Source organism: Callorhinchus milii, unplaced genomic scaffold, assembly GCF_018977255.1.
Source record: "Callorhinchus milii isolate IMCB2004 unplaced genomic scaffold, IMCB_Cmil_1.0 Scaffold23, whole genome shotgun sequence".
Taxonomy (NCBI): Eukaryota; Metazoa; Chordata; class Chondrichthyes; order Chimaeriformes; family Callorhinchidae; genus Callorhinchus; species Callorhinchus milii.
In genome coordinates, this window is record NW_024704764.1 from 7,018,435 (window position 1) to 7,038,233 (window position 19,799).

The 19,799-nt window shown below is 42.7% G+C and overlaps 1 protein-coding gene across 1 annotated transcript in view; it reads left to right on the forward strand.

The window, feature by feature from the left end:
* Positions 1–17,949: 17,949 nt before the first annotated feature.
* gpatch8 (G patch domain containing 8) overlaps positions 17,950–19,799 on the forward strand; it is a 43,201-nt gene continuing 41,351 nt past the window's right edge. The window contains exon 1 of the mRNA XM_042343156.1: positions 17,950–18,065. Coding sequence (XP_042199090.1) covers positions 18,021–18,065 — 45 coding nt within the window. The 5' untranslated portion in view covers positions 17,950–18,020. The remainder of the gene's footprint in view (positions 18,066–19,799) is intronic.

The following is a 19,799-nucleotide window of genomic DNA, read 5'->3' on the forward strand; positions in this document are numbered from 1 at the left end:
TACTCAAACTAGACTGAGTTCCAATGCATTCCACCTACACATGGAAACACCCATGTATTGGAATGGAATGTGCACTCTCTCTCTCTCTCTGTCTGTGGAGGGATGCTTACCTAATTCCTGAGAGCATTAGGCACAGGTTGACAGTACAAGGGCTAGGGGACCCCAGGGTGTACATTGGGTTAACTGCTGGTGTCTTCTCACATCTTCCATGGACTCAATGGTCAAACAGGCACTAGGGTCTCTCAGTAGTCTTACTGCACATGTGGTAATCCTAAACTGGCACTGTTAAGAATACATTGTGGATACACTGAGGCGTGGGTTGAAATTGGAAAATTGGAGTGGCGAAGCACATCATTCATCAATGCTGGAAGATGAAAAGCTTCCTAGAGTTCAAGACTGAACTAATCTGTTGAGTGATGTGGTTGTATTAAAATACAGAGAAAGGTTAGCTACTTATGGTTTGGGAAGCAGATACAGGACCTATTAACTGGCCATGTCCCTGGGCCTCTCTCTTTGGGTGCAGCAGATCTTGAACAGACCATGGGTTACCAAAGGAATCTTGCGGAGGGGGAGTAAGCTTAGGGTTTTTAACTTATCCTTTCGGTAGCTCATGATTACCTGCATCAGTCTTCTCAATGTCTCAAAGAGGTTTGGAAAGACAGAGTGGGAGCTAGATCTAGGGAGAGGAGGGGAGGGGAGGGGGATTGGTGGCTGAAAGCACAGTCAAAGAGGTAGGTCTTTAGGTGGGATTTGAAAGCAGAGAGAGAAAAAGGATGAGATGGAAGGAATTTGCAAGAGACTTTGAGAGGGAGGAGGCAAAGTGGCTGAAGGCTCACCCCCTAATGGTGGGCAGGAAGCAGGCTGGGAATGGTGGCGTTTGTAGTGGCTTGATAATAATGGGACGCTACCCAGAAGGGCACTGTTTAAATGCAAGTTGTTGTTGTTGTAGTGCCTTTCACATCAATGTGCCAAAGCTCATTGCAAGGTGTCATTCTTGGAGCCTTGAGTGCGAATAGTTTCCTCAACTGTGGCAGGGGCGGTGAACTCACAGCCAAACCCGATCCTGTCCTCAACATACTCTCTCCACTCAGCGGGCCCAAGACTGCTTCACGAGCCCCCACCCCCACCCTCCCTGACCTACCCATCCTACCAACAGTTGTCAGGCTTTCAACGTATCTGCCCACACTCAGATGGAACTCCCTATGACTCACACCTCCCTCAAGTTCCATCTCAAGACCTCCTTTTTGACCACTCCTTTGGTCATTTTCCCTCCCCCACCCTCCATCCACAACCTTCTCATCTCCCGGCCCCAGTCGGGTGCAAACCCTGAACCGTCCAGTGCCTTGGGGCATCCTCCCAATGGGAAAGGCGCTGTGTAAATTGGTGTTGCTGTTGTTGTTATCTATTCTCCACCAAAAATCGAGATTGGAGCTGTTTCTCTATGGCTTAGACCTACATTGGAGGGCTAACCATTCAATATCAGTGGATAGAGTGTTCTGTTGACGAAATCAGAATAAATGAAGTGAAAAAACAAATGTCAGCAACACGTTACCGTTTGATGTGATGAATGTGCTCCAGCCCTGAGATCTGCTCTCAGAGCAAGGCTACACTTAGCTGGATATGTGCGGCCCACACAGACGATCAGAAAATGGCCCATCAAACTCGCATGTCTATCACACTCATTTCAGAAAGGATTGAGTGCCTTGGAGCCACTTACTGACAAACGGACGGACAGACAGACGAAGAGAGAGTGAGGGAAAACCTTTCATATCAGTCCTGTCAGTCGGTTTAAGAGTCCATTGGTAGAGATAGTGATAGCGGCTTCTCTTGTTGTTGGGAGACCTAGAGCGAAAAGAGAAGAAAAGAAATCCACAAGAGTTTTAATAATTTAAAAAATCTCAGCGCCATCCCCCGTTCATTATTTATACTGTATTTTCTGTGCATTCACGTTTTCTTGCTCGCTTTAGGTTCCTACCTTCACTTTTTTCACCTGATCCACACCACTGCATGGTTAAGAATGATTCTACAAGGCCTGAATGGAATTGAGGTACAGATCAGCGATTACCTCATAGCATGGCGGAACAGGCTCGAGGAGCTGAATGGCCTCCTCCTGTTCCTTTGTTTCTACGTTCCTACTAACCTTGACAGAAATATCAGGGCAGCCGTTTCAATAATGGCCCTTGCACTCAAAGCACTTCACAGCAAAATGTAGTAACTGTATTTGAGGACAAACACTACAGCCAATTTGCACACAGCAATGTCCCACAAACAGCCGTGGAGTGAGTGACCAATTTTATTCAGGGCATTGTTGCCAGGATATCAGGAGAAACTGCCTTCTCTTTTCAGATTGTACCACGGGATCTTTAATCTCCATTTTTTTTACACATCTTTTACGTCCCCCTGAACAATTTTATTGTAAGGCCCCCAGCCTTCTCCCTCTCCCCCACTTCTATCCCTCTCTGGCCTTTTAACCTTATGTGTCCTCACCTTGAATTTTCTAGGTCACTAGTTTTACCTCTGATTACCCATATAAAGTCACCTGTTTTACCTCTGGTAACTTATACAACAGACAGGACCTCAGTTTAACGTCTCATCTGACGACAGCATCTCTAAACATTGCAACACACATTGGAAAAGGGGGAATTTCTCCTTCCGGCCATTAATCCTCCGATCAATTAATCGTTCGTTGCTCCATGGATGTTTGTGGATCCTCGCTGTGCACAAAATGGTCACAGGATCCGCCTACAAAAGCAATCAATACACTTAACAATATGAGGCGAGAGGTGAGGCATCGTTCAATTTGTAAATGGCATTCCTTAATGTCAAGTGCATCATGGAAGAATAATAACCCTTGCGGTTGACATAGCACCTGTAACATTGAAATACCTCACAGGTAATTACAGTCAAATATATTGACTGCATTCATAAGCAAAGAATAGAGTTAAGAACAAATAAATAATGGGCTAAAATCCCTCGTCAGGTTCAAAGTGACATCATGCCACATAATCCTGTGGTGGGTTTCACAGATTGATTAAAAAGGTCAAACTGTACACCGTAATATCACTTGGCTGTTAATAGACCTTCTGGGAAATTAAGGGAACAATCCAATTAATGTGCACATATACTTAATGGACTGAGCTTTAGATTTAACACACAGTTAAAAGTGCTGTGTGTTTTATTGCAAGTGAATAATTGAGTTTTTTTCTTTAAAAATGTTTTATTTCTTTTATCCATGCCCGATTGTCCATCGCAGAGAAGTTCAGACTTAAAAAGTGTATCCAAGGCTAAATAATATTAAAATGATAATTTGGGATAGAACCTATAGATTTGAAATGTCTCAAAGCACTTTGTAATTACTTTCAAGTATCGGGACTGTATCTATAGGTAAACTCGACAACCAATTTGCACACAGCGACAAGTCACAAAAAGACATGAAGTGAATGAACAATTTATGTGGAGGGTTATTGACCTGATCACTGAGGGAAACTCCCTTCGCTTTTCCGATCGTGTCGTGGGATCTTTAAAATCTATCCGAACGGACAGATAAGACTTTGGTCTGATGTTTCACTCAAAGAACGGCATCGCTGATCATGCAGTTTTCCTCCAGTACTCACTGGAGAGTCTAGTGCTAGTGATATTTTACCTTTTTTAAAAAAAGAATTAATTTTTCCTCAATAAATGAAGGTGTCAACAAAACAGAAAGAACAGAGGCTTCGGAGGTTGAACGAAGGGATGGTTCAGAGATTGGCTTTTGGGAAATTTTAGATTAAAGCTTGAATGACAAAGAGTGAATGATACGCTATGGATTTTAAGTCACCAGTTATTGAATTGAGACTCATTTCTAGTTAGGATCCTTCGAGTCATTAGTAGGAGGAGATCTTCATCCAATCAGTCTAAGTGGATTCAAACCCATAGCTCAGAAAGAACAGCCCTCTTTCTCTAATCCATTCTACCAGTTCATCGATATACCCTTTTAAAAAAATTAAGCATCTGAAGGGTTTTGTATTGGAATATGCAGCTGAACAAAGAAGGGTAGAGAGTTATCAGGAATTTCATTCTTACAAACAATAAATTGCTGTTTGCAGGGTCAGCGGTCCAGGAAGTGAGTACATGAGAGAGGGATATATCATCTTAAGGGAAAGCAGCCTTTGACAGCTCCTGGAGGCAAGTTTTATAATGAACGGGGTTTTATATTCCCTCTGCTCTACAAAGCAGAGAGCATTCAAAGCTGACTCCCCTAATATCTTTCCCCCAACTCTCCTTGCTTTCGTTTCCTGTTCCTGCCAACCTAACATCACGTTTCACCCACAAAATGCACAGTCGCTCCACTTTACAATATATACTGTGATGAGCTTTGAGACGTCTCACTGACATGATAAGGCGCTAAGTCAAATGTAAGGATTATTATTATTTATTATTATCATTATCACAGCATCAGCCCAGATGAGATATCATCCCTTTACGTTGAAATAGAAAGGAATTTCTATCTTATGTAATTGTTTTTACCCAGCGATATTCGAACATGTCTTCAGAAAGAAACCTATAATTATAATAATAATAATCCTTGCATTTGTTATAGCACCTTATCAGGTCTATGAGACATCTTAAAGCGCTTCACAGGATACACTGTAAAATGAATTGCCTTTATATTTTGTGAGCGAAACAATATATTTTCTCTTGTCATTCACAAAATTATGATCCATCTCTAAATGGAATGAAGAGTTTGACCTCACCTGACCCCGAAGTGAAATTAGTCTTAAAACTACAGTAGTTTCAACTACAACTACAGTACAGAAAGGGTCTTTTTACAACACAGCTATTTTCCCACCAGGTGGCATTGCTTTTTAAAAACGTAAACTTAATTCAAGACACAAAAACCATGATGAAAGAGGAAGCTTCTTAGTAATCTTAGAAAGTCTAAATGGTTTTGGCTACTCTCCAGCGCGATCTACATGTCATCGTGTTTCAGTGGCAATCCAGCTCATCTGTATGGTGTGGTGTTTGCGTTTTGTGTGTGCTATGTTTGCTCGTTCTCCTTTACTGTCAGACTCAGTAACTCCTCAAAGCTACTTCTCCCTTTAATATCACTAGTTGCTTGTGGAGTCCTGTAGCTCAGTGGTTAGTGCACACACCTCGCAAGCAAGAGGACCTGGAGTTGATTCCCGGGCAGGGCGAGTTTCCGTACTCCACACGTCTCTGTTTACCTAGCAGTAAGTAGGAACCCGGTTGTCAGTTTAATTGGCAGATCGCTTTTCCGGGGATAATAATTTCTTCCAATAAAAATAATTCTAATAATAAATTGGTCACTTGAATCTGTTTGTGGGCCACTGCTGTGCACAATTGGCTGCTGTGTTTCGCTCGCAAAACATATACAGTCAACTCATTTTACATTATATTCAGTGAAGCGCTCGAGACGTGTCAAAGACGTGATAAGGCGCTGTATCAAATGCAAGGGTTATTATCAAATGCAAGAATTATTAACACCATCTCAAAAGCATTTCACAGTGACAACAGGACTGTGTACCTCGGAGAAAACATCAACTGAGCCTAGAAGCAGATCACCAAACCAAAAAGCAACTTACACACAGCATTAAAATATTCCTTTTAAAACGAATCAACTTTTTTTAAAAAAAATAAGGCTGAATAATCCTAGGTGAGAAACGCTAGTTGTGATCTATTAGCGGGAGAAAATATTCCTTGCATATTTCCATTTTGATCCAGAAATAAAAATACTGTGAGTACTACTCCCTTCTGCTGACAGAGAGCTAGTCTATCTGACATCTATTTATATTGGGTCCAGGCCAGAGGAAGAGAGAAAGAGAGAGAGAGCAATTTTTAACCATATGTTGTTGCCAGACCCATCTATATAGCTCAATGTCGTCCCCACGTGGTAGACATTTATATCTGTTTTCTGAGAGCAAGAGGGCCAAGCGGAGAAATGCACAGTGCTCCCAAAACAGCTGCTGTCTCCTTTATCTAAGACCACACAGCGGTTACACTCTGTGTTCCTGGAACTAAACAAACCCAGGATAGTGAGTTTGCTCAGCAATGGCTACGAGAACGCAAGCTGTCCATTTCTGTTTGGTTTCTGATCTCCTGCCGAGTTTCCTTTCACTTAACAACGACAACCCCATTGGATCTTGATTCATAGAAATCATAGAATTATACAAAATAGAAGGAGGCCATTTGGCCCATCGTGTCTGTGCCAGCTCTTTGAAAGATCTTTCAAAGAGCTGTCCAAATTAATCCCACTCCCCCGCGCTCTTCCCATCGCCCTGCAAATTTGTCCTCACAAATATCTATCTACTTCTCTCTTGAAAGATGTTATCGAATAGGCTTCCACCTATCACCCTTTCAGGCCATGAATTCCAGATTCAAACAACTCAGATTAAGAGATGTTGAGTCATAATCGGCCAAAGAATTGGATCGTTTTAGCTTTAACCTCTCCTGTTAAAGTCTCATTAGGTTCTACAGCGCCTTGTAATGGGATAAGAATGCATATCGCACCGCAGCATGCGACTATCTCTAAATAAGCTGAATAGGCATTTGAACTGCCTCAGCTGAAGTGTATACAGTGGAAAAGAGCCTTAGGGCTGAAAGTGAAATTCCAGTAGAGAAAGAGAGTGGGAGGGTTGTGGTTTCTGTACTGTGGACGAGTTCTCTTGTCTGGAGTTGTCAAGTTTCTTGAACCACTGATGAATATTCTCAATGACAGCATTGGCTGCCGTGTTTTGCCCACACTGTTGTACAGTCAATCCCGTATTTACAGTATATCCTGTGAAACACTTTGAGACATCTCAATGATGTGCTAAGGCGATATATCAAATGAAAGGATTATTATAAGATGTGGCTCCTGAACACAGCCCAGCTCACCGCTTTCTCATTAAAATGGAGTTTCCGGTTCCTGGTTTTGATGTGATTTTTGGTGTCAGCCCGGCTTATTTGGTAGCACTTGCTACGTTTTGCCCTGCCTGGGAATCGAACCCATCCTCTCGCTTGCGAGGCGAGTGTTCTAACACTGAGCTACAGGACTCCAAAGGCACTGAATGGCCTCTTGGCACATCTGTGAGGGTCCTGGAAGTGGTGAAGAGCTAATGAATCAGAGTCCGATTTGTAAACTCGATGGCTTTGAAAAGGAACAAATTAGTCAATTAACAGTTAATAAATCTCCGATGTTGCTGGTGTGTGAGTAGTCTTGAAGATTTAATCTGGAGCGGAGGGTGACCTGTTTGATTTTTATTAAGGTGCAGGGATTTAATGTGCCTGAGAAGCGTTTTCCACTTAGGATTGGGGTCTGAAAAGGTAGAAGTAAATAAAAAATAATAATAAATTAGTCACTCGATCCACGGCTGTTTGTGCGACACTGCTGTATGCAATTGGCTGCCATGTTTCCCCTCACAAAATATACAGTCAATTCACTTTACAGTATATTCTGTGAAGCGGTTTGAGACATCTCGAAGAAGTGTTAAGGCCCTGTATCAATCGCAAGGATTATTTTTATTATGAATATTATTAATTTGTTGCGCTCTGTTCACAGGATTTCTGAAGTATGAATAGCAAACCGGCATTTAGAGGGGGGGGGGGATTTTACATTTTTTTGTTGTTTTATTTTTCCTCCCGCAGGGTGAAAGCATCACTCGTGTTTGCGTATGTGTATTTCACAAGTGCCAGCTATAATAATAATAATAATATTGGCTGCCATGTTTGCCCACAAAATACAACAGCAGAAAGCTGTAAAAGTAATCATTCAGTCCCATTTACCCATTTCCTCCCCCAAACTCCTGCAAGTTACTCCTTGATGAATATGTACCCAGTTCTCTCTTAAAACCTCATATATATCCTGCCTCAACCAACATTCAGAGCAAGGGAATGCACGTTTGTGTAAAAAAAATCCTAATCTTCCCCTTTTGCTAACTATCTTAAATCGAAGCCCCTCTATTCACTGACTCACTGACCAGTGGAAATAGCTTCTCTCTCTCTCTTGACTCTATCAAGACCCTTCATTGTGTTAAAGACCTCTGTCAGTTCTCCTCAACCTTGTGTGTTCCAGTTTCTTCAGTCTACGCAAAGCTTGGTCTATGAAGTGTCATCGCTGAAGTTAATTTACGTTTCATTTCGAACCTAATGGGTTCCTTTCCTCAAACACTTCATTTTATTAATATAAAAATGACAAATACTATCACAGTTGAGGCTGTGCAGAACTTTCCATTTGCTGGTTCATTTTCAGGCCATTACAGATTGATGAAGTGTTCATAACAAGATGGCTGATATTGGTCACCTTGATACGTGTAATTCTTAACAGATTTATACAGTGATGTGCAGTTCCTGTGCTACATCACATTCCCGTTAACCGATTGTGGAATGCACTGCGTAAAATGCCATATTTGTTTTCATCTTAACAAGCTCCACAAAGATTGCCTGTTCGCCCTCTTAACCCTTTGTGTCCCTTAAAGTTTCATATAAAGAGTTTCATCGAGTTTCCCTGACTGAACGCTTATAAAATTGTTTTGGAAGCATTCCATTCTGCGTGTTCCATAAAAGTATAATAAGATATGGCACCGAAGAAGACCATTTGGCTCATCCTGTCTATTCAGGTTCCTTTAAGAACAATCCTTTCAGTCCCATTTTCCGGCCCTTCATCCAGACATCTGTTATTTCCCTCTCCCCTTCTTCCTTCCCTCCACACTTGTGTACTCAGCTCAGCGCTCACCCTCTCTCCTCCCTACACAGCTTGTAAATCTTTCCTTTTCACAATCACCCTATTCGTTTTCCTATTGATCCATTTTGGATTCTTATTGTTGAATTGGACCATATTGAATTTAGATTTAAACTTGTTCCTACATTCCCCACATAATATTGTTGAAGAATGTCCATTCATTTAGCCTCAGATGGTTTAGCCTTGAGTGGTGCCCCCACTGTCACCAATTTGTTATTAAGCTCAACTCTCAAACACCCAGGATATGCAACTTGTGTCTGTGGGATTTGCATAATTTAGATCCCAGTATTGATTTACTGAGGTGCCAATCCCTGTACCATTCGTCATCTTTAGCGATGCCATTCTTCGGATGAGACGTTAACACTGAGGCCTCGTCTACTTGTTGAGGTGGACGTTAAAGAATTCACGGCACTATTCCCAAAATGAGAAGTTGAATTTCTCTCTTCCCGCTGTGTCCTGGCCAACAGTCCCCTCCAAATAAAATTGGTCATTGACTTTGTGGCTGTTTGTGAAACATTGTTGTGCACAAACTGGGTGCTGGATTTGTCTACACACAATCATTCCACTTGATGTAGTATATCCTACGAAGCGATTTGGGATGCCCTCCTGACGTGAAAGGCACTGGTACCAACTGTAAGGATTATTATAAAATAATATTTTTATTTTAACAGAAGTAGATGAACAGGGAGAGCGAGGGGTTAGCATAAGTAAATCTTTAAGTATGGGAACGCTGGCGGAAGGCAAAGCCGGGCAGAAACTGAATGAGAAATGTCAGTTGTCTCTTTCTGCCCCTGTTGACAAAATCCCTAAGGGCGTAACTGTACTGGAATGAGTCTGATCAAACTGCAGCGCTTGCATGAACACTCCACACGAGGACACTATTTCTCCACTTCACAAAGGCAGCATCAATCCCGCTGTGTCTTGTAAACACTGAGGTGCGACAAAAACTTGTAACTTCACTTAGAATTTTTGTACTGTGAAAAATGTTCTTTCAGCCAACTTCTGTTAGATGTTAAATGTATCGGCCTGGTCCAGTTGGTAGCGCTCTCGCCTCTGAGGTTGCCTGTTCAAGTCGACGTTAAGGATCCCATGGCACTATTCGAAAGGAGAGGAGAATTTCTCTCTTCCAGTGTCCTGACCAATGATAACAATCCCCCAGATAAAACTGATCATTTACTTCATGGCTTTTATGGGACGGTGCATTATGTTTCTGAACCGTGCACCTAAAATGTCTGTTGTTTCACACAGAGGTGGTTTCGCCCACAAAATATACAGTCAATTCACTTTACAGTATATTCTGTGAAGCGCTTTGAGACGTCTCGAAGACGTGATAAGGCGCTTTATCAACCGCAAGGATTATTCTTACTTATTATTGTTATTATTATAATGCATTCCTTGTTTTAATTAATAAAAAAACACAGAATGAAAAGGTCACAAATCATTCCCTTGACCCACGCGAGCAAAATCACTTTGACACAAGCATAGTAGATGACCTTTTAGTGGCACTGGAAATAACAGCAGTTTCTACCTAGCCTTCAGCAATGGTTGTGGCCTGACAGAGAGCCAAGAAACGGGAAGTGACTGCTACTCCATCCCCCCTTGCCAGCCAGCCTCCTTACTTCCTCCAAGCCCAGGCAGTGACTATGTTTCTTATGGTTCAGTGAAAAAATAATCGCACATGTTAACTGCTGATGCTTGCCAGAATCTTGCTGAACATCCTGTGTTGGACTTTTTAGCACAGCAAGGTGGAATATATTGTAACATCATTTACCATAGCAGCACTGATGAGATTAGTTTCATTGATGCTGCCAAAATCCTCCACAATTTACATACCGATTTTATTGGACAACGTCCTGAAATAAGATATTTTATTATCAGTGTTGAGATCCCATTTCATAACTGAATTTGTGAATACATCTAACCCATAGTCGAAAGAATTATTGTAATTAATGGTTAAGAAAGCTTATGTCGGCTTAGAAAAATGTCAAGATAGGCTTATTATAGCTGTAAGATCGTTGAAGATGTTTGTCCATAACAAATTCACATTTTAATTAATCATTTGTCTTAAACATGAGGAGGCTGAAGATGTCTTTCCATAATAAATTCATGTTTGTGTAAAAAGATGGTTTCTATAACAATTCCAGTTTTGAAACATTTCATGTTCTTCTATTACAATAACAATTCTGTAGATTGTATTTTATTATTCTTTTATGCAAGACAATTGCTTCATGGACGTGAGAAAGGGAAGATTTTACATTCTCATCCTGCCTGTGTAAAATCAATTATAAAAGGTTATATAAAAAGTGGCCGAACTATACTTTGTTCAGCCTAGGACATAACATATCAAGTACTGTCCACACGAGCGCAGTCTTTCATGTGTATAATGAAGCGAAACAAATGTGTTGTCTTCGGGGTAAAAATCCGTCAGACTTAGACGGTTCCATCGTTTCATCAAATTTCGTTGACGAAACGACGCAATTTCGGAAGAAGGAAACTGCAGAAATTCCAGAACGTCTGAAATCATCTTAAAGGTAAAAGGAGGAGAAGAATAACAATGTATAACAACTCTCGAGAAGAATTAACAATGTATAACAACAGTGGAATAAAGTGCACAGCTCAGCTGTCCATTGTTAAAGATTCAACTTTGACTTTGTGATCAATATAGCCAAGCAAGAAATTTCTGGTCTGAAGCAAGAAAGTTTTCGTCTGATCAAGACTTTTGCTGCTGTTTGTGAATTTACCAACAGACTCTACCAAAGAAGCAAAGGTTTGAATGACCTCTGGACTGACCAACTACTGATTCTGTTACTCTGATAGGAACATTTGTCTATGCTATTGACCTGTCTGTTGTATTTGTGATAATTGAACTAACAAACTTTACATTTCTTATTAAGTAACGAATTCTCAAAGCATGAGTTACTGATTGTCTTTGGTTCCTCTGCTCTCGAGTGCTTAATTAAAGAAAGGCTGTAAAGAATAAGCTGGTCTTATTCTGATCATTGACCAGAACCCAACACCAGAAGAGCTGATATTGATGTGTACATCAACGCTTGTGAATAGAAATAGAACACAACACGTTTCTCCCACACAATATACAGTCAATTCACTTTACGGTATATTCTGTGGAGCGCTTTGAGGGATCCCTAAGACATGATGAGGCCCTATATCAAATGCAACCGTTATTATTATTATTATAACAAGGAATCCAAATGCACACAAAAAACCCGAGACACTGTATTCAAAACTAATTGCAGTTTCAAGGCAAAAATAGATCAAGCTATGCAAGTCAATAATCGCAAGTCCAGGCAATTGAACTAGCAGGAATTAGCTAGTTGAAATCCAATTTTCTATTTAGTGAACCAGTCATATGGAAGCGAGCACATAAATAACAAAGAGAGGTCTTGAGATTGACATCAATTTCTGCCTGAGTATTGAAATATCGAATTACCAGTCAAGGACAAATTTCTTCAATAATTTAAGAAGTCTTCTTTATCCTTATTCTCTGCAAGTCTTAATCTATTCTATTCCGCATGAGTTGGACATGAAGCTCTTGTACTGAGAGACGAACACTGTAGCGTTAACAAGGATGAATTGGATTGCACCCAAGGCATTTCACGTTGTTGCACAATGACCTTTACTTGCAGCATGTACAATTGTCGTTTGCTTACATTTCTTCCACTTAAAGTACTCAGAGTTTCCAAATAACTTTACCAGCTTCAAGAGTTCCTCTCCAGGACAATCTATTCTGAGCTTTAATGTGCCACCATCAATGGTAATGTTCGACGCCTGTTCTTACATTGTTTCTGCTTGAACGGGCACTTCATTTTAACCTTACACGATGTTGCATTAGCAAGGAAACATTCTGGGTGCAATTATACTGTACTTCAAAGCCCTCCATGGCCTTGACCCTTCCTACCTCTGTGACCTGCTTACCCCCTATCAACCTGTCCACTCCCTCCACTCAGCAGGCTCCATGTCCCCCGCCCGGCTCGCCCCACCATCGACAGTTGGGCCTTCAGCCTCTCCGCCCCTCTCTTTTAAACTCCATCCCACATTCCCTTCGTCTTACTCCCTCCCTTGCCGCTTTCAAGGCACGTCTCAAGACCCTCCTCTTCGAACATGCCTTCGGCCACTCTTCTACCCTCTCTGCCCTCCACCGTTCCTTAGCCCAGACCCACCCCACCACCCTGTGCTCGGGTCCAAATCCCTGCTGTCGGCCGTTCTCACAACGTGAAAAGCACTAGACAAATGTAATTTTGATTTGTATTGTACTTCATATTTTACTACTACTAATAATCCTTGCATTTGATATAGCGCCTTATCACGTCTTTGAGATGTTTCAGAGTGCTTCACGGAAGATATTTTCAATAACTGAAAGTATTCTAACGCCCTCCTCACCGGTCTCCTGTCCACTACCATCCATAAAATTCAGATCATTCAAAACTCTGCCGCCAGCATTCTAACCCGCACCAAACTCCACTCCCGGATCACCAGGAGACGCCGCCCGGCGTGGAGGGCGCTTTATAAATCCAAGTTGTTGTTGTACTGCAATCCATATGAAGGAAGGAATGAGATGTGTTGCCAGTTTTAGCATTGTTTGTATTCGTCGCTGAAGCTTGCGTCATCAGCCAAACTTCTGACTTCAGTGTTTACTCCTTGCGCATACTTCCTTCCACCACTTGAGGTTAAGCCTGCACCACATCGCTGTTCTCTGAAACTGCTTCAAAACCACTTTGCCTTAATACTTTTCTTCCTCTTTTGCAATATCTTTTAAAACCTACGTCTTCAAATGACCCCTTCGGTCACCTATACATTCTCCATGTGTTACTGTTCGATTTCCACCCCACTCCCACTGTTAAGTGCTTTGCGTTACTCTTCAATGGAAACAGTGCAATATAAATTGCAAGCTGTTATGTTGATAACTTTGAATGCATTGTTTAAAGCAGAACCATCCTGTGTTTCCGCTTTTCATCCTAAGCGGAGAGGACATGAGAGGAACTTGATTTCTGATGTTTTGTTTCCTGAGCACGAAAACATTCTTAACTGGTGTCTGCACAACAAAAGCTCCAGACGTGGGAATCCGGCTTGTCGTGTCCTGTTTATACTTTAGAAAGTCCTGCTGATTCAAATACTGGAGGGTCAAAATCCTGTTACTGTGCCACATACTCCTCTATCAGGAGTCAGGCTCTGCCACTGTTAAGCGCTCTGAGACACTATCCTGCGTGGAGGTCGCTATTTAAGTGCAAGTTGTTGTTGTATTTGTATCAGTATCCTGCCAGGTCAATATCCTTAGCAGTGGTTTAACTACAATGGTGTAAGGCTTGAGGCTATGGGACCTCCCCATTGGTGGCAGAACAACATATATTCCCTCTCTCTCTCTCTCTCTCCGGCTTGGGCTTTGCCAGGCAGAGAGAGAACATGAGGGACGGAGATGGCAGAGTGAAGCGCTCTGGGGCGCTACCCTGCGTGAGGGGGACGATAGTTGTCGAAGCAAAATGTTGGATTCTTGCACAGGGCCCTCTTGGGCCTTGTTACATCACTGATCAATACAAGACACTGTTAGCACTTGAAATAGGGCCATATAATTCCATGTCCTCTCGGAGGTAGAGGCAATCACAATGCCTAAATGTACGAAATGCAGTTCCATTCACAGAGGATGATCTAGAGACCTGGAATAGAGTCTTTCAGTGAGGTCTTTAATACTTTAACCTAACCACTGCCTGTGGAGATTACACTGGTGATGCCATGTGTGGGCCATAAGCAATTTGGGATGAGAGGGATCCTACCAACAGCGGTGCTCTGTGAATAATGTGCAACACGTCCGTACTTGGATGAAGGCAAAGTGTTTGAGGTCTGCATCATGAGGTTCCATAGAGAATGTATGTTGTAACAAAGATTAGCACATGTACTTCCCATTTGTGTCTTTCAGCTTCTCTGTTACATTTCCCTCCCTCCCTCCCTCCCTCCCTCCCTGCCCCACCGTTCCCATCCAAGTCCCCGAGAGGACAAGATAGGTGATGATGGAACACTTAACACTAAAGAGGTGAGGCAGAAAGATGGTGAGCTATGTCATTGCACATCAAGGCAGCTTCAGAAGGGGTGTTTGGGTTAGGGTAGCAATGTGTTCCTGGGGTGAGTGAAGGTGCAAGTCAAGGACATTATATCAAATGCAAGGATATCTAATTATTAGTTGAGTACATCATTGCAATGATTTGAAATTTGCAGTAACTGATGGATTTAGCCTGCTAGTGTAAAAGATGTAACACATTGTAAAACATGAAGCAGAATGTGCAAACAATAACAATTTTCATTTATATCACGCCCTTCACACTGTAGAGTCCCGGAGCGCTTGACAGTGGTGAAGCTTGACCCCGAGCCAGTGGGAAAGGGAGTGGGGGAGGTGACCTTAAGCACGATCAAAAAGGAAGGTCTTTAGGAGAGATTGAAAGTGGGGAGGGAGCAGGCAAGGCGGAGGGATTGAGGATGGAAATTCCAAGAGCTTCGGGGTGTAGTGGCTGAAAGCCCGGCCGCTAATGGTGGAACGGAGGGGCCGAGGGACGAACAGGAAGCTGGAGTGTACATAACAAATGGGTGTGAATGTTATCCATTGTGGCTTACACCTCAGCCCTTGATTCTCAGCGTGGTTGTAGGTAGACATTAGAATTTGTGCCAGGCAGAAACCCACACCAATGTGGGTGTCACATAAAGCAAGCCAGTCTCTCGGTAATAATGAGAGGCTGAGCTGATGAGTCTTGAAGCACTCAGCTGCCATTTGGAATCACATTCCACATTTCTTTTTCTTCCACAAGGCTGCTGTGACTCCATGGTCACTTCAGCTCAGACTGAGGCTATTGTTCCAGTCAATGCACAAGCACATGAAGCAGAACAGACTCCATGTTTGTTGCCCAGACTGTTTGTGGCCATTTTACTTGCGGGAACAAAGAATTCTATTATTTATGGGACACAAACACACCAGATTCTGAAGCTGGATCCAAAAGCAGCTGAAAGGGTTGATTTAGCTGGTTTAAGCACTCCGGGATGCTACACTGTGTGAGAAGTGCTATACAAATGCAAGGTGGTGGTGTTGTGGTGGAGTCCTGCAGTGTATTGGTTGGAGCATTTGCCTCAGAAGCAACAGGACCTAGGTTCGATTCCCGGGCAGCGCAAAATCTTAGACAAGTTTCCTTACTCCACATGTTTATGTTTACCTAGCAATAAATAGGAACTTGGTTGTTAGTCGATTGGTGGATCGCTTTTCGGGGGGTAATAATCCCTTCAAAAATAAAAATAATGATAATTTGGTCACTCAATCCACGTCTGTTTGTGGGACATTGCTGTGCACAATTGGCTGCCGCATTTCGTCCACAAAATATACAGTCAATTCATTTTACAGTATATTCTATGAAGCGTTTTGAGACATCTTGAAGACATGATAAGTCATGTGGAGTAAGGAAACTTGCCTAAGGTTTCACCATGCCTGGGATCAAACCCGGGTCCTCTCGCTTATGAAGCGAGTGCTCTAACCACTGCGCTGCTGGATTCTACAGAGGAGGGATGCCATGTTTGCCTACAATTATACCGTCAATTCACTTTATGGTATATTCTATGAAGCGCTGAGAAGTCTCAAAGATATGAAAAGGCGCTATATCAAATGCAAAGATTATTATACATTATATTATAGACACACACAGAAAGTGCTCTCAGCCATTGCAGTAGATAGAGACTGTATCTGCAATGAGATATAGTTTCTGTCTACTGCAATAGCAAGTGGTTATGACTCCACAATTCTTTATAAACTGCGTTATTTGGTCGAGCGAACAAGTTATTTCACAAGGATCAAAAGACACTCTTGAGACCACAGTTTCCTTCAAAAACAGGATGTCCTTTTTGCCAGTTGAGGAACGTATTTGATTAGTTTTCGAGACCTACAAATGGAAATATCTTTTGTGTTTCTAACGGAAACTATTTCGAGATAATTGAATTCTACTCTAATGAATTCTTCATTACAAGTGCTGAAGAAAATCTATCTATTAAATACTGCGATCAGTGTTAAACATGACAAACTAACCTAACTTGAGCTGCCCTGCTACAATTGTAAATGTATTTTAATTTCGGGCAATCCTGGGTATGACACCCAATGGAAAGAGGAGAGGGTTGATTGTCAGATATTAAAATAATGTATGTTTATAGCTCAAAGTCAACCAAATACATAGACAAATATTGTGTGCCTATTATGGCAGAGTGGCCAATTTAGGATAGTGCTTTTGAAACTGTGTAAGAAAAGGTCTTCCAACAGGAGGGGGAATGTTTTGCAGGTATCAATTAAAAGAAAATTAGGCACCTGCCCAAACCTGTCTTTTCACACGCAGTTGCAACAAAAAGTCCCCACAAAATACAGTCGCTTTGTTTTACAATATATCTACAATACATAATATAATAACATAATAATTATTTTGGTACATCTCAACGACGTGATAAGGCGCTATATATGTCAAACTCAAGGATTATTATAAATAATAATGATGATAATAATAATAATAATAATCCTTGCGTTTGATACAGCGCCTGATCAGGTTTTCCAGACGTCTTGGGACGTCCTCCCGACGTGAAAGGCGCTCAATAAATGGAATCTTGTTGTTGTTGTTGTTGTTGTCTCAAAGCGCTGACTGTAAAGTGTAGTGACTGTGTACCTTGTGGGCGAAACGGGGCAGCCGATTGCTCACGAGCAGTGACCCACGAACAGCGGTGAATTGAGTGACCCAATTAGTATTATTATTGTTACTGTTATGGTTTTGAAGGGATTCTTTCAAAAACCGCCCAATCGGGCGTGAAAACCGCCCAATCCGGGCCGCGGCGGCGGTGGGCAGGGCCGAGTGACGTAGGACGAGGGTGGGTGGGGCCGGGGGAGGAGTGACGAGGGGGTGGGGGTGGGGGGGCGAGTGACGTAGCGTGGTACGGTAAAGGGGGGCGGGGTCGGGGTGAAGGGGCGAGTGACGTAGGACGATGGTGGGTGGGTGGGCGGGGGAGGAGTGATGAGGTGGGTGGGGTGGGGGGGGGAGAGTGACGTAGGACGAGGTGGATGGGCGACGGGGCCGACGGGCACGGGTCCGCGCGCGCACGCGCGTCGATCAAGCGCGGAAGGCGTCGGCGTCGACGTCGCGCGCCCGCACGCACGGACGCACGCGCGCACCGCCCGCCCGCACGCAGCACGCACGCACTCCCCAGCGCGAGGACGAGGCGGGCAGAGAAGCCGAGAGAAGGTCTCTCTCTCTCTCTCTCTTTTCCGAAAACAAACGTCGGCAAAATGGCTGACAAGTTCGCTCGCTTCAACGAGGATCGCGATTTCCAGGTAAAATAGAAGCCGGGAAGCGGTGTGTGGGGGAGTGGGCGGTGAAGAAACGGTACCGATTATGGATTTTTTTTTCCCCGGTGGTGGTGGTGGTGGTGGGGGCGGTGGGAGAAGGAGGAGAGGAAAAACGTGAGGTAAAAAAAAAGTCGACGTGAGGGGTGGGGGGAGGGAAAGGGACGGCAGTGCGCGGCCGGTTGGATGGTGGACGACAAGCCCCCGCCGTTCGGCCTTGGTTTAACTTGGGGACCGTTACCGTTTCTCCCCCTGTGCGGGGTCTCGGCCTCCACCTCCCGCGCGCACACCCACACCCCCGGCCGACCGACCTGCCTTCCTTCCCCCCCCACCCACCCCCCTTCCTCTTTCTCGCCGCCGCATCTGCCTCTGCAGTGCAGAAAGAGAAAGAGAGAGAGAGAGAGAGAGAAAGAGAGGCCTTGGCCGCACCGCACCGCACGTCAGTCCCGCAATTGTCAGTCGATCCGCCCGCGCACAAGGCTTTCAAAGGCAAAGGCAGATTCAACGCACGGTTGTGGCCGATGGCTGACTGGACTGCTCGAGGTCGTTTCACTTAAACCCTTTCTCTCTCGCCTTCAATAAAAGATGTGGCGACCCTATCGGTCTTATTGCTGTTATTCTTAAAAAAAACAAGCATTTTTTTTTCATATGGTGGTAATCATAATAACAACAATAACAATCCTTGCGTTTGACATAGTGTTTCGCACATGTACGTGTTGTTTTTTTTTAAAAAAAAGAAAATTCTCCAGTGTTTGGACATGTCTGATTGGGTATCGATGCAGAAAATGAATCCGTCGGGAAGGGCTCTCTCTCGTCGTCTCCAGAAAAAAAAATTCACGATTTGCAAAAAGCTAAATAATGCAATATGTGTATATTTTAAAAATCCCCCGGATTTTGCAGGGTTTTTTTGTACTGTTAGCTGCAGGTCTTATTATTTGGTGGAAGGCGGCTATATTGGTGAAATCTAATGCTTGGCATTTAATTTGCGGTTTAAGAATTATTAATTGTATTTGCAAGGTTACATTTCCACACCCATGATTACATTTTTAATACGATGTACTTACTGTACTGTACGTTTTGTGGTTTAAAGGATGGGTTGTACTTATTGTCTGTTAGTATTAGCATTTAAATGNTTTTTTCTGTTGAGTGTATTTGTCCTGACGCAGGTTTCAGTTGATGGATGTATAAATCCAAGAAATGCAGTTTGCTCCCTATGGATTTCTTTGATATGAATTTTACACAAAACTCAGTTTCCGTTCAGTTTTATAGGAGAGAAAATGAAAAATCTTGATTCCTTTTTGAAGGATAATGAGTTGTAATGATTTAAAAATGACCACACATTTCAAGTTTCACTTAGTTAAATTTTAATTTCAGTTAAAAATATTTTAAACTCTTCCTCCCCCCAATATTCTCTGCGGCTGGGAAGGGAAGCATATTTTGAGCTACAGTGCTGTCAATACATTCTGCGATCAACACATTAAACTGCTATCGATACATTCTGTGATCATATTGTAGCTATAGGTCAGGAATGCATATTCAAGAAACATTAATTGGACATTTTTTTTCCCCCTTGGAAAGGAACATTCAGCTTCTGTGCAGTTTTCCACCCTGTAAATCCAGTTGAAAATTGACTAAACTCACCCAACTAAGGCAACCAGTTTAAATATTGCACAGGCTTGGAACATCAGCAGATGAATGACAGTTGTTCAGAATATTTTTAAA